Source organism: Esox lucius, chromosome 8 (genome assembly GCF_011004845.1).
Source record: "Esox lucius isolate fEsoLuc1 chromosome 8, fEsoLuc1.pri, whole genome shotgun sequence".
NCBI lineage: Eukaryota > Metazoa > Chordata > Actinopteri > Esociformes > Esocidae > Esox > Esox lucius.
Window position 1 is genome coordinate 20,369,475 of NC_047576.1, and position 16,362 is coordinate 20,385,836.

Genomic DNA, 16,362 nt, shown 5'->3' on the forward strand with positions numbered 1-16,362 from the left:
ATGCCCTGTAGACATTGTAGCTGAGATTAAGTCACATAAATAATGTGCTGAACTTGTGTTATTAAGAAAATGCTTGAAAAGCATAATGTCAAGATAGCTATAATTTATTAATTTATTAGTTGGCTAGAATGTTGCGATTTATATCAATCGAGTAGAGCTCTTATATCAACGCAAATGACCCTTTAAAGCATTAGCATTAAACTTCTTTGGTGACCACAGGAAGTTAAAAAGTCTGACAAAGAGGGAGAGCTCTGTTCCAGTAGTGATATATTCTTCCTGTTCTTATGTCATGCTGGAGATGTGTTCATAGTGGCTCCATACTGAACAAGGAATGACAGCTGCTCCCTGCCTGTCCAAGGCCGATCAAACTGGTTTCTGCTGGTGAACTTTTCTAGTAGGCAAGCATGTACTTCACTGTTGCTCTTCAGAAAAGGACGTGTTGTTATGGCGATGGTAGAAGTGGTACTAAGTATCTGTCTGTGATATGTATGTAATAATAGGTTGGGGAACTCCTAGGAACTAAACAGCCGTACTGCTTCTAGAATTTGCTTGATCAGCAGTTTTTTTACAGCCTAAATGATAGCTGTTGGAGGACTCTGTTTCAGTGTGTTTCGCTCCCTCTCTCTCCCCCTCCCTCTTTTTTTCTCAAAATAAATTGGCATTCATATTTAATGATATGATGACAACTTATGTCTTTAAATTGTGGTTGATTGCCACCAGGCACTGTAGGCATGATTAACGACGCTCATGTCATGTGTTTTTAATAATATTATGTTTTTGTTAAACTCGCCTAATAGATATGATTCCCATGGTCAACCATGAATGACACTTCTGTTTTTCTTTGAGTCTGATTCATTGTCAACGTTTTGTGTGTGGCTTAGAGTTATCTAGGGGTCATTGTTTTGTGTGTGGCCTAGGGTTATCTAGGGGTCAATGTTTTTCCCCTCTACCAGCTCCCATCTATCAACTCCCCTTTATCAGCTTCCCTCTATCAACTCCCCATTATCAGCTCCCCTCTACCATCTCCCCATTATCAGCTCCCCTCTACTATTTCCCCTCTACCATCTCCCCTCTACCAACTCCCATTTCCCCTCTACAAACTCCCATCTATCATCTCCCCTCTATCAACTTCTCTCTACCATCTCCCCTTTACCAACTATGTCCTACCCACTCCATGCCACCAGCCACATAGAAGCTTTCAGGGATAATTTTTTTAAATGACATGGTTTGCTAAATGTTTTGATGATGGGACAATTCTGTAAAGTGCTATGACAGTCACCAATGTGTGTCCAGACAAACATAATGGAAATTATGTCAGTCAAAATACTGTACATAGGATTATATACTGTACATCGTGTTCAGTTTATAACACATTTAATTTATTTACAAATATCCACATATGAAAAAACTCTTAAATAGTTAAAACAGAAGAAATAATTTCAATAAAATCAATTAATTACAAATATTTTACAAATAGTTCAGATGCTGTATGTGTTGCAGACATGTTCCAGTGAATCCAGGAGATTGTTAGAGATGTGTTGATTTTGCGGTTTCCTTGGCAGCCCCTGGTTGCTCATCGTCTTTGGTCAGGGCTGGGTTATCATACATCTCCAAACTCCTCTTCCTCTCCTTCCCGCCTTCCTCCTCATCCTCAGTCCTCTGGCAGCACTTGCAGCAGCAGCAGCAGCGGGTGGCGCAGAACCCCATCCCAGACGTCACCACGCGGTCCAAGGGGGCCATTGAATGCAGAGGACGGGGAAGGAAGTCCCAGGTCCGCAGCACGCTGGGCAGGTAGCGCGGACAATGTGTCTGCATCAGGTTGACCACCATGACGAAGACGGCGAGGATGACAATGGGCACGGCCACCCCCACCAGGACCTGCCAGCCAGCCATGGAGAGCCCCAGGATGGCCAGGGGCAGGAGGAAGAAGCAGAGCAGGAGGTAGAGTGCTGCAAACCACCGGTACTTGGCTGTGCGGTTCCCCAGGGCTCTGGCCAAGCGGATGGGGACCCTAGTGAAGGGGAAGGGGTACCACAGCAGGATTCCCGCTATGTTGAAGAAGAAATGGCACAGCGCAATCTGGATAGGATACGCAACCAGCAGTCAGTGAGAGTGGACAAAGAGCAGTGTGACTCACCATAGAAAATAAATGATTGCTACGACAAACCTGGAGTGAGTTGGCCAGTTTTTCTCCAGGAGAAGCCATAGCAGCAAGAATAGCTGTGGTGGTTGTGCCAATATTTGAGCCCAATGTCAGGGGATAGGCTCTTTCCAGGCTGATAACACCGATACCTGGCAGGCAAATGAGAGAACACATAAGAAATTAAAAAAAACTGAATTAAAGGGTTATATACTGAAAGAGGTTGCAAGTATTTGCTCTCAACACAAAATGGTATGTTTGGTTGCAGCGAAGAGTAAATGAAATGAGCTAATAGAAAAGAGTCCTAACAGCTCACCAACAAGAGGAGTTATTGCAGAGGTGAAGACAGAGCTGCTCTGGACGATGAAGGTCATCCCTGCTCCGACCATGATGGCAATGTAACCGGTGACCCAGCCGAAGGGGAATGGGAAGTCTGGCCAGACAAGACACAGCAGGTTCAACATTAGCTTGGCCCATATTAAAACGGCAGCACTGTTTTCACCACAAGATGACCCTTCTATCAGCAAAGTAAATGGTAGCGTTAGTTTCAATGTCAGCATCAAAGTGACAAAGGATTATGGGATCGTTGTACCATCATATTCTGTGACAGAACCAAGGCACGTGAGGAGAACTTATTCCATCATGTACTGTAACAGGAGCAGGGAATTTAGATCCTGCACAGGGGCTGTGTCGCTCATCAAACGTCAAGATGTGCTTGTACCACTGCTGACAATCAAAGAGAACGCTAATTCTCCTGGGTAGATTACATTAGATTGGGAATATGGCCAAATTATCAGACTACAAAGGGGTTCTTTACGGATGGATCCTTATCTACTAGCAAATTCTACTAACAACTGTTGTGATCTGATGGTTCTACCTAGAACTTCTAACATTAACTCTTTGATTATTGTATTCTATACAAAAATATACTCCAATGTTTTATAAAGAAATCCAAATGGTTTGTTTGATTATTAGAATGGTTGTATCAGTGTGGATGAATGAGGTAGTGTGAGTACTCCATCTTTCCTACCGTGTCAGCCATTCTGAATACAGGTTGCAAGTGATTAATAATTGCACTTGCTGGAAATCCTGCCTCTGGCTGGATTCCAAAGGAATTATACATTACCTTCCAAGCCAGCTTAATGAGATTCATAGGTCTGATGCTACACGGCTGTGTGAGGTTATATTGTATGTAGGCCCTCAAAGGAAGGCCTTACAATGTATTTAATGTATTATCATGAATAATTCAATTGTAAAGATAAAGGTGGTGGAACAGTTAATAGAAAGTGCTAGGAAGAACCTTTATATTATACAACTGAGTTTTGGGGGCTATTCTTTGAAGAAGCCTACATAAAAATATACAGGGTTCTATTCAGGACGTTTTTGGTTTGCTCACCTGTGTTAAGAACCTTCTTGATGACCACAGCAACCTGTCCCTTGAGCATGGAGTTGAGCAGCTTGACGATGAGGATGAGGCAGGAACACAGGATGAGCAGGGACACGGCCAGCAAGATTAGTCCCACAGCCAGGTCGGGCAGATCAGAATAGGCAAAGATATGGCTGCCTGCATTGGAAGATGCCAAATGTTATTAAAGAAATTACTTGATTAGAAGTTATATTTATAATTAGCTTGGTGAGATTAGAGAGAAGGGTATTTATCTGTCTTGATATGTTTTCCCACCACAAGGGAAAGGATTTGAATAATGGTGTTTCAATAGTCAAAATGTTTTCCCCAAAAGCTTTTACACTTTTACAGCTCTGATTTGTCACCAAGTGTAGAGTGTTATATTGCAATAGGATTTAATCCCAGCCAACAGGGGAGAGACTAACCATTACCTTTCTTTGATTGGCTGATTTAACATCCAAGTATACAGGTATTCATTTTGATTGGCTGTGTCCAACGTGTGAGCTCTAGTCCGTCATTTGGCCTCTGGCCATTGACATGCTTCAGCTGGCCAGAATGAATGGGCCTTTGAGCAGGTAGAGAGGGTGAGGGGAGGTTATGTGCTGAGTCACTTCATGGACTAAATAGAAGTCATTGTCCTGGTGTCTGGTGGTCTTGTCTGTTGCTGGGGGGTGAAGGAAAGTGTTCACGGGGGAGGTGGGTGATCTAAGGTTTCACATTGTTGGCCGGACATTTGAGGTACCTCTGTAAAGATGTTTATGGGGTTATGGGCTGTTCAGTGATTGTCCCTGTACTTACATCTCTCTAGATTAATTGTCTCAGTCACATTTATCTGGGTCCATGTCTGGTTGCCTACCACCCAACAGGGGGCGCCGACTGTGCAGTTGTCAGCTGAGGAAACTGTTTTATTCTCAAGAGTCTAAAAGAGAGAATAAAAGCCATATTTAGATTATTATTTTTTTATTACAAAACCTAAGCAACCAAAACCTTATCAACTGTTTAAACAATCAAGAACATTTTATTTAATTCAGGAAAGTCCATTTTCGTCATGTTATATTGGCAACAAATGACTCAGTCTTCACTGTGGCTTCACTGTAAGCTGCAATACCTATTAACCATTAACTGTGAGTGAATGGCGGGAGAGATACTACAGTATACTACAGCGTTATCTTGTTTCTTGTAGGATACCTCAGAAATTGTCAGGCATCGCACCACTAAAGCAGACTAGTTTTAGACTAACAGATGACTAATTTATTGAGAGACTGGGTTATATTTTAGCTAAACTCACCGTGATTTTCTCGGTTTTGCACCAGATTTTGATTAAACTCTTGTTCATGGCCGCTGGGTCACCGGTAGCAATGCCATTGATGACAGATTTGTCCAGCTAGAAGAGAAAAAAGGTTTTAGTCCAATAATCTATCATTTATAGCAAACAGAAATTTGCCAATGTATCAGCGTGATGTATCTTGTTAACTATATTGGGTGGGTAATGACACGTTCTGCCTACCTGATCGGAATGACTACAGTTATAATATTTGTGAAGTGTTTAAGGTTTTATGTTGCCTCTTTTAACTAAAATAAGTGTAGACTACTTAAAGTCCTATATGGAGGCAGTGTACTTAAAGGGGCACTGTGTATAACCTTCCTCCAACATTCACAAGACTGAATTTAAACAATGGCATGATTTTCTGCTCCAGGTCTTCCCTTAACGAACGAGACTGGAATAGTTTAAGCTAGTCCAGGGTGGTTGAGCGTGTTGGAAAGGATAGTACTATGGGTATCTAGATAGCATGAGGAGATTACCATTCAATATATACTGACAGATGGGCGAGAAAGTTAAAATACCTCAGACACGTGGCACAATTTAGTAGAATAATAACATTTGAAATGTTAACTGAAAACATTAACTTCAGATGACTATTGGTGCTTTCTTCTTGTATTTATGCAGGTAGTACAGTAATAATACATATGGTCCCTTTATAATAAGGGGTATACTATGGCCAATATAACACACATAAGGGCTGTTCTTAGCATTTAGTTGTGGTATGCTGGTGATAATGTAAACACCTGAGGTCCCTTACTGCTACTATAAACTAGCTACCATCTTATTTAAAACAGGGAAAAGTTAGGTTTGATATACAGTACAGTACAGTGGTGTGAATCCTGAATGCTGATTGGCTGAAAGCTGTGTTATATGAGACCATATACCGTGAGTATGAAATCACATCAGTATTCACTACACTATTGTTAACCAGTTTGTCAAAGCAATTAAGCTTCTCCGTGATTTGTGATATATTGCCAATATACCAAGTTTAAGAGCTGTACCCAGGCACTCTGATAAGAACAACTCTTAGCCATGGTATATTGGCCACACACATACCCTTGTTCCTTAAAGGTTACTTTCACAGCGTTCAGCAAATCAGCATTCAGGATTCTATCCCCCTGGCTTATAATTCCTGATGAAGATTAAGCATGCGCTAAAGGTAAAGATAACATTTCCATCTCTGAAAACGGGAGCATATGCTTGTGTTAGCATCTATTTAATTTTTTTCAAAAATTTCACATTAAAACTAATGCTTTATCTGGTGCAAGCTAATGACCAACATCACATTTCATTTAAAAACAAGACGATGAAACCCTGCTATTACCTCTATGATGGAGTTGGTGAGAGGGTCTGTGATTACGTTGAGCAGGTCAGGGGCGTTGTCGCCTCCCTGGATGTCGAAGGAGTCAATGACAACCTTAGTGAGTTTGTACAGTACGCCTGTGATTGCCTCCAGAGGCAGCAGGACCAGCACAGACAGCCAGTTGAAGAAGTCATGGACCGTGGCACCAGCAAAGGCCCTGGAAGAAAGAACACTCGGTTACACATATCTGTCCCTCTCCAAGATTGTTTCAGAAAGACAAACGGCAAAACTTTTCCCATACACATGTTGACACATTGGTTAAGGTGTTCGTAAATGTTGATGTGGTGAACCGTTTATTAAAAAGATTAGTAACTTTAAAAAAATGCTCTGTAGATTTAAGATGACTTAAGCCCTTTATTGTGCTTACCCCTTTCACCATATATCGATAATAAAAGTAATTACTAATCTTTTGAATTAATGGTTAACCAAAGATATTTTTAAACCTTTGTATAAGCAGGAATGTTTGTGAAATGTGTACAGGAAAGCTGAGTTTCAGTTTGGCTTCCTGAACCCCAGTGGGAGCCAGGTTCACCCAGAGTCCTGTTTACCTAGGACGATATTGTAGAACAGCAATTGTATTGTGAAATGCACCTTATTATTTTGTCCCACAATGACAATGGAAAGGGGACTATGGATTGTTCTTGTGTTGGTGTGCATGCGCATGTGTATGTCATATGGGGTGTCAGACTTTCCAGGCAGATATCTTGTGTGGCACTATCATTCACTACATATTTAAGTCTAAGACTCCTTCCATTGTTGTCCTTTTGGTGACGTAAAAAATGAGGGGTGTTGTACAAAACAATGTCATCATCAGTCATTGGATCATATCTAACCAATCAGTATCAAAGCCAATGACACATTTTCTAAATGTTGCTTTACCCATGTGGGTTCTTGCTCTGGCCCAACCCATCTGTTTCTAAAACCAATGAGACAAAACACATTGGTTTTTGAGAGCCATCAAATTGTTTGGTTGTTTTTGCAACCTGGGACTTTGTGCAGCCAAATCAACCACACGGGGGGAGTCTCACTAACGCACGTGATAACACCACTGACACAATTTTGACTACAGTTAGGTCTTCATAAACGGGGGTCGACATGTTCACTGTTGCGTTGTTTATTTAATATCCCATAATGTAGTAGCTAGCAAATGCAAAGAGGTTGTTTGCGAAGTTAAGTTGACACTTCCCCTTCCTGAAAAGAAACGCAGATTGATACCATTTGTGAACATAACTGACCCATAAACCAAAGAAGTATTAGTTTAGATGAAAATGAAAATATTATTTAGTGTAATAAAACGTTGACAGGTTCTTTGAGGTAAACAACACCAACAGTCTTAGTTTGAAGTCACCAAATTCCGCTGGCTGTTTTGTTACTAAGCAGACAAACATTTTTGAGTTTGAAGTATTTTAGCGTTGGTTCCTGCTTGCAATGCAGCATTTTTGGTTAGGGATGCACAGTTTCAATTCATGAATTTAGACAATGCTAATAATGCCAATTCCAGTTGTTGACAATCTTGGTGAGTGACCTCCAATGCTAATAATGGCTTGTTGTAAAATAATGACTCCACTTCAGGAACAACTCAGGGTATGTTGACTTTCACTATAATATGAATGTAGATTGAACTATCCCTTTAAAGTGTGCAGTCACATGACACACATTGTGCCATCTTTTTCTAAAACAGAACCTACAACCCAGATCCTTACAATATCATAATCTCTCCACTTTTCTAAATAATTATTTTTAATTATGGTCCAAAATGTTGATGTATACTTCTATTCATTTAGACTGTTTAGAAAAGGTTATCCAGTTTACCTGCGGAACTCATTTCTATCTCCTGCCTGCATCATGGCCACGATGGTGTTGGTGACAGAAGTTCCAATGTTGGCTCCCATAATGACCGGCACCGCAGACTGGACCTCCAACACTAAGAAAACATACCATCAGGTGAAGTTTGTAAGGGACAGCAGAGGTAAAATTTGTGGGGAGCTAGCAGGAGCTGAGCTCCTGCACATATGGTTGAAATAAGATCTAGCTTCCCCTAGCTTCCCATGCTCCTGTACTTCCACTGGCCAGCAGTTTAACATTTTAAATACATCTGGGAAATAGAAAGTAGGTTTCTCCCACTTTCCAAATCCCAGTTTAACCCTGAGGGACAGTTAAGTGCCATTTGCCTCTGATTATGCAGGAATGTGCATAGTGTGTATGTATGAGTGCAGGCGAATGTGCATTTCTCTGTGCGTGCAAATCTGGACTTCAGTCTATGTGCACTTGCAATATTGTGGTCCCATGCGCACTTGTGTGTCTGTGCACACTTACATCCAGAAGACACCATGCTGACTACAATGGAGGAGGATGTGCTGGAGCTTTGCACCAACACTGTGACCAACACTCCAATCACCAGGCCAGCCACAGGGTTTGACAGCACTTCATTGTCCTGGAAGATGTCCCCGGCGGCCTTACCTATGGAAACACATTGACACACCCAAGGCTAAATGCACCATGGAAACATACCATAAATAGATACATGTCAATAAACCCATTAAGATGTCCATAAACGAAATGATGGGGGATTGCAAATGTGAATAATACTGCGTAACATCAACATGACAGCACGGCAGTATCATTAGATGAGCAGAGCTATAATCTAAGTAGGTCCCTTATCAGTCCCTAGTTGATACGAAACATAACTTTGTATCTTTTTGACTTCATCATATGACTGCGTTGGATTAAGTGCATCCACTAAGATTCAGTAAAATACGAAACCCTAACATTTATATTTTGAAGTGGTATCATTTACCTCCAACAAGCTGAAAAGCAGAGCTCAGGACATCCAGAGAGCAGACAAACATGTAGAGAAATCCAACCATCAGAAAAAACTTGGCAATGGAGGTCAGAACCCGCATAACCTTCCCTTTGGTATCAATCTCTGTCCAAACAGATTAGAGCAGACTGGATGAGGGTTTGGTTAGATCTTACTTTAACAGCCTAAAATTTCCTCACAGTGAAGGGTGAAACAGATGTGCTAGTTTACAGTAACAGGTGAGCTGGGCTACTGTAACAGGTGAGCTGGGATACATTAACATGTGAGCTAGGCTACAGTAACAGTTGAACAAAGCTACAAAAACAGATTAACTAGATTACAGTAACAGGTAAACTAGGCTAGAATAACAGGAAAGCTAGGCTAAAGTAACATGTGAAATAGGTTACAGTAACAGGTGAACTATGTTACAGTAGCAGGTGAACTAGGTTGCAGTAGTAGGTGAACAAGGCCAGAGTAATAAGTGAGCTAGGCTATAGTAACAGGTGAACTAGGTTGCAGTAGCAGGTGAACAAGGCAAGAGTAACAGGTGATCTAGGCTATAGTAACAGGTGAACTAGGCTACAGTAAAACAGGTGTGCTAGGCTACAGAAACAGATTAGCTAGGCCATTGTAATATGTGAGCAAGGCTACAGTATGACGTGAAAAAGGCTACAGCCTGTTCAAAATGCCAAGCTGATATTACCTATACATTGCAAAACTTTTGATCAGAGCCGTACAGAGGACTTTGTTAGGAAGATTTAGACTTAAAACCCATTCTAGCCTATGACTTACCAGACCACTTCATTCCAGTTTCCTGCAGGTCAGGGAGGTTCCAGGGGTCATCCCCATCTGGATCCTTGTTCTTGTCCACCAGGTCCATGGTGGAATATGCTGGCAGCACACCTGCGTCTTCATCTGTGGGATTTGGAGAAATTTGAGTGGAGATCCCATTGAAGTTGCTTGGCAGAGAGTCATGGGTGAAATGTATTAAGGAGTAGTATAATGTGTTTACCAACAGTGGGAGATTGACCATCTCCAGATTCTGGACGAGGAGCCATTGCCCTGTTGAGAAAAATTTACTTACATTAAGGTAAACGTTGAAGAACATGGAAAAAAAAATAGGACTGGAATAAGGTTAAACTATTTTCACTTCATTGAATATGGAGAGACAAACACTGACCAGTTCACTTTCAAAATATGTATTTACTCTTAGATGGAATACAAACAATGTCCTTTTATATTGTAAACACCTCTATTTCCTAGTTCCTGTAAATTATATTTTTGTATCCTCCAACGCATTGCAAAGCATTCTTGCGCTTGTCACAAGACTTTACAGATTATGACAATTATCCTTTCAATTATGAGAAGATATTCGTGGGAATAAGTCATCGTGATGTTGCTATTTTCCGTCCTCATTGATAAAACCCACGGAGAAATACAACACAACGTTCTTCCATCTTCAATACACCCTGCCTTCTGTAACCAGTAAAGCGCTCCAACTTTTCTAAGGATCATATTCAGTTAAAAATCATAATAGACCTAGGCTAAGCTATAACTATTACAACTGATACCAATTATTTAAGTAATACAAATAGCAAACTTGTTATTAAACGTAATCGATGTAAAATGAAGTTTTTACAGCAGATGATGAGAAAAAATAAAACCAGGCACACGCGGCTAAAAATAACACTCACGCACATGCTCGTCACGTCATTTGCTTCACAATTAATAATTCTTAAAATATGCTAATAAGCACATAGACCAGCGGCTACATAGACCAGCAGATATAATAATAACTTCTATCTATCTTCTTCTTAAGTGTGGCATATCAAGGTTTTTAATACGGACCTGCAGAAGAGGATTTGGTTTTTGCAGGAGTCCTTATGAAGAGGAGAGTTCACCTGTGTCTGCACACCTGGCAAGGTCCCGAGTGCTGCTTATATAGCGTTGGGGCGGGAATCAGGCTGGACCAAGATTCGAAGGACATTATCTGATCCGCCACAATAATTGTAAGCCGGGAAACAAACTACAGTAGTTAATAACTCCTACTGCTCTGGCATGGGGTTTTAAAACACCAGTGTCATAGGTAAAAAGCTAATTAAACTATTCTTAAAGGATACTATACTAATACTTATTTTTCGGGCAGACAGTAGCCTCAGACAATTTTAGAATACGATGAGAAGAAATGCAAATGAACTGCAGTAAAACAAATAACTTTGGGTTAGGGTTATTTTAACACTGACTTGTCCAAACATCAAGTATCTGAAAGGTTATTCACTTTGTTTGAGTGCTGATTACAGTATACAAATGACGAATATTTCACATAGGCCGTTTGTTGTCATTCTGACCTTATACAGGTGTACATTTACTCCTGAGTGGAGATAATCTGCTCTCTAGTGGTGATTTGTGAAAAGTGGAAATACCCAAATCCCAGTAACATTTCTTTCTGCGGGGTTTAGAAAGATGTTGTAGAAAACTAAGAACTAAAAAAGAATGTAGGCTATTGTTAATATATTTCTAGTTTCACAGTATAAGGCAATACACTTGACTACACCACAGAGATCTGATAAATGTCTGATATAGAATGGTCATAACTATTAGCCAGAATAAAGTACACTGCCATCATGGTGACACTTGTTTCATGTCTCTGACAGTATGTGGCATTTTAAAATAACCTGTTTCTTACTGAATCATACAGGGTTGAAGGGTTAAGCTGTAATTACCACATTAGAACAAGTCTAAAGCATCTGTGAGGAAAGGACAGTCTAAGACAGGATAATTACTACAGTTACTCTTCATGTTTAAATTGAACAGTATGTCATAGTAAACTATGAATCCTATAAAGTAGGCTTGGCTACTGTACCAGATAAACCATTTGGTTTATAAGGAGGAGGGGAACTTTATAAATTATTCATTTACTCTAGTTAGCAATGTACAGTACTGTGCAATAATAATAATAAAAAAACTGAGCAGTATTTATTTGTTTGGGAAAAATAAGTCTATGAAAACAAAATAAACATTAAGAAAAATTGAAATACATAATACAGTGACCAGTGAGAAAAACCGACTGTTAGTATTTTGTCTAGAAGATTGGTGGAATGTAGAATGTTGTGTAATTTGTCAAGTATAACCCTGTGGTAAATTCTTCCTAGCATCTTGCACAAGTTTCCATGACTCTTCTTTTGACTTTTGTTTTTGTTTTTTGATTTTTCTTCCTGTCCAAGTGATCCCACACCGCATCAATTATGAGATTGGGGCTATGAGGTGGCCTATCTAATAATGTGAGTGTTTCATCTGCAGTCTTCCACTCCCACTAGGTCTTAATCATCCTTTAAGAGTGTTTGAAAGATAAAGACAATGTTGCCAATCAATCAAAATTGACATTGTTAGTAGACTTAGTCTCATGGACAAAGTGTAAACTCCGCTGCCAGATGATTCTGCCAAATTCTGAGCAGATGCCTCCCTTGATTTCCTTTTCCTTCTGTCCTTCAAGGAACCTTTACTGTACTGGTCATCAGATGAAGACAGCTTTTTGGGACCTCTGTGGTGTTTTCTGTATTCAACTTGCCTGGTTTCACCAGATATTTATCACATTTTGCAAAACATTATTGTTATTGTCGTTATATATTGGATTAATAGTGATTTATTTCTATTGTACTGTTATATAGTGTTTTACAAGCAAATAAACACAAAGCCCAGATGACTAGCTTTAAAATCCTTCTTGGCCTAAGATTTTGCACCATACCTACAGTCTCTGAAAGGTTTTTGAAGCAGCTCAATGTTAATATGGGCTGGGCCCCTGAAGGGCAAAGCAGTAAAGTCACAGTCTCATCATTGGGAGACCAAGGTTAAAAATGACCATTGGGCTCCATCGATGGGTGATGCAATTTGCTTCACCATCTATGGTTGGTGGGTAATCAAATTGGCTTGCCTTGCCTCATCGAGCTCTAGTGACACTTTGTTGTGGCTTGGGCACCTTTGAGCTCAATCAGGGGGTGTGTAGCTCACCATTCCTCAGCTGAAAAAACCTGCTGGGGACCAACTTGTCAGGTTTTACAATATTTGAGGGGACTCGCATGTATAATAAAACCAGGTTCATACTTTCATGTGGGGGGGGGCTTAACCTCACAACATGCTCTCCATCCAGGGGTGGTGCACTGAAATCTGTGTGATGTGTGTGCTCTGGGATCATAGGGTTTACTGTGAAAATAAAAGTTGTTTTGAGTTTCTAAGTCTTATCAAGCAATAGAATGATACCATATAAATCGTGTGCCAAGAGAGCAAAACAAGGTCAGGGTATGTGGAAAATGTGCCTATCTATGTATTTATAATGAACAAAAAAACATTGGAAAAATTAGTAAGGATATGAAAAGATTATTTTACAATGAAAAGCAAAAAAAATAAAAAATCAAATTTATATTCTGGCTGACTGAAAAGAAAAATCCATAAAAGCCAACACATAGAACCATTTGGTAGTGGCTGGATTCATATCACTGATATTTGCATGCTGCGGTGAGGTAGTCTGTAATGTATTTAGGATCTGGTATCTATCTTGTTTATTCCATCGGAAATCTATTATGAGTACAGTGAACTTCCCTTCAAGGTCACATGCACACATGCACACACAAAAATAACTGGTGACTGATTTGTCATTAACACACTGTTAACATTGTAATTATCACGCAACCAATCAACTTCAAATGAATGGAATACAATTCTTTAGTTGCTAGGGAAAAATCCCTAGAAAGGCAAGAACCTAGGAAAAATATGGTGTGCTCTCCAAGGGGTCTTCAGTCCATTGTGCCAGATGGAGAATATAAAAGAATGTAAAGTCATTATGGCCAGACTATTCATGAGGTTCAAATCGTTCAGACGTTCAGCGAGTCAATAATAGGTACTCCTCAGAGGCAAAATGCTGAGCTTTCAAAAAAGGCGTTGTTAGGCAAGGATGTCCCGAGACATGGACCCAGGGCTATGAATGTGAGCGAGAGTTAGAGAGACACACAGTATTAGCGCGAGAAGGTAGACCAATTGGTATTTTATAGTGGGAGTTCCAAAATAAGCACAGGGGTTATGGAGGTTGTTCTGGGTCAGGAGTAGGCTTCTGTGTAGCTTATTTGGTATGGGCATAGTGTTTGGTATGGGCACAGTTTTTGGTATGGGCATAATGTTTGGTATGGGTATAGTGATTGGTATGGGCATAGTGTTTAAACAGTTATGTGGCTAGGGTCCAAAAACCCCTCTGGACACAACAAACCAGGCAGGTAATAGCCTTTGCCAAGCGCAACCCCCACCATCAACGGGACTCAACAGACCACTAACTGTCCTGACACAAGGCACAGTGTAGCTCGAGAAGATTTCCCCTATCAGACAAGCACAAGGGGAGTGCAAAACCAGACAGAAATATTCAGTGACTCAACCCGCTCATGCAGAGTATGACACGAAAAAGCCTTGCATGATGTAATCCCCCCCCCCAGACAGCGAGGGGACCATCAGCCTGTGACTCAGCCCTGTAAAACGGTCATTGGCAGAGCATTCCAATGGAGACAAGTGAGCCAGGCAGAGACAGCAGGGGAGGTTCTTCACTTAATCACACTTAATCATAGGACCTACTGAAGAGATGAGTCTTCAGTAAAGACTTAAAGGTTGAGACTGAGTCTCCATGTCGAGGTTTGCCTGCCATGGCTGGTCCTGTATCCTGATTGGTTGCTTTCATTTATAGTAGGCAAACCATTGTAAGGGTCCCTACAAAGAAGTTAACATAGCAATGCTTTATGCTTGCTATCGTCTGACTCGGCTTGGCACCTTGTTGATTGTCTTCTTCTAAAAGATTGATCACCTCCATGTGCTGCCTAGCATCACATAGCAATGTCCCTGTTTGGCAGTTTAATGCTTGCAACCATGTCATCAGCATTTGCAGAGTTTACCAAGAGCACCAAGCACTGCAACAGTCTCCACTGCACATACACTTGATATGACAGTGACTACTGTTCTAATGGTGGCATGGAGAGAAGCCCATTGAGAATGCCAATGGAATGTCATAAATAAAGTTTATCGCAAGAATATGTATCTATATTCTACTATTATCATAGCAATTAAAATTATCAGATTCTGGTATGATTATTGCCCCTGGTAGGCAGTAAAATATCGCTTATCTTAAAATTTATTATTTGTTTTAAGGAGTATTAAGTTCAGGAGATTGTGATGGCCACTCCAAAACCTTCACCTTTTTCTGCTGTAACCACTTGAAGGTCAACTTGGCCTTGTGCTTAGGGTCATTGTCATGCTTTTCCATCTTTATAAAGTTACATTACCTACCAGGTCTTTTGACAGTTTTTTTCTGCTCCCCATGGCTCAGTATCTAGCCTGCTCAGTGCATCCATGTGACAGCTAACAAATTCATTGACTATTAATACACAGACACTAACTGCAATTTAAAAAGCCACAGGTGTGGGGAATTCACCTTTAATTCACCTGTGTGTGTCACGATGGCCAAACATTCAAGGGTATGTAAACTTATGATCAGGGCCATTTGGGTGTTTTCTGTTATCATTATGATTTAAAAAGGAGTCAAACAACTATGTAAATGGCTTCATATGATCACTATCCTTAAATAAAATAAAGTAATAATAATATTTTTTTCGAAATCAATGGCATAATTTCACCATTTATGCCAGGGTATGCAAACTAATGAGCACAACTGTATAAGCGAATGAAGTTGCACTTGTGCTAGCTCAACCCTGGTCCCTCTGAGTGAGAGAGTTGTGTACGTAGAGAGACAGTCCATCAATTACTTCCAGCGATTTACATTTAGATAACTTACATTTAGATGTAAGATATTTGTTGTTATCCTTTAAATAGCTGATCCCACCTGATGGCTGGTTGGTTATTGGCATGTCCATCCCAATGACTGTGTCAAGTAACTCCCCTGGGTCATCAGGAAGGATCAGCCAAGTAACTATACCATAACTGACTACTTTAACATGGAGATGACAGTGGCACTGCCAATTCTGGAACTGATATTCTATATATCTGTGGCCTGCTCCTGTGTGGATTAATGACCAGATAGGCCTAATAAAGGTGTGCCACTTTGAACATGATTACAAGGAAGTTTCATACATTTAGATTTGACAGTTTACTGTACACATACTGATGTACTGTATATTTTTAGGACTTGTAATGTCAGATATACCCAAGAACCAGAATGTCTGAAAACGTCAGTTTTACCTTTAATTCAGAAACAGAACATTACCCAAGAACCAGAATAACCAAAAGCTAGTGTTTATTGAATGCAAATATTTTTGAGAACATACTGGCTCTTACAAAGAGT

General features: G+C 40.3%; 1 protein-coding gene across 1 annotated transcript; it reads right to left on the reverse strand.

The window, feature by feature from the left end:
* Positions 1–1,352: 1,352 nt before the first annotated feature.
* On the reverse strand, positions 1,353–10,944 carry slc34a2b (solute carrier family 34 member 2b). Its single transcript, XM_010872126.3, has 13 exons — positions 10,881–10,944; positions 10,045–10,094; positions 9,825–9,947; positions 9,030–9,158; positions 8,549–8,692; positions 8,045–8,156; positions 6,194–6,389; positions 4,834–4,929; positions 4,344–4,464; positions 3,537–3,704; positions 2,457–2,573; positions 2,168–2,292; positions 1,353–2,079 (listed from the first exon to the last, which is right to left on the reverse strand). Exons 2-13 carry the CDS (start codon positions 10,088–10,090, stop codon positions 1,528–1,530), a joined length of 1,929 nt encoding a protein of 642 aa, XP_010870428.2. The 5' UTR covers positions 10,091–10,094; positions 10,881–10,944; the 3' UTR covers positions 1,353–1,527.
* Positions 10,945–16,362: the final 5,418 nt, after the last annotated feature.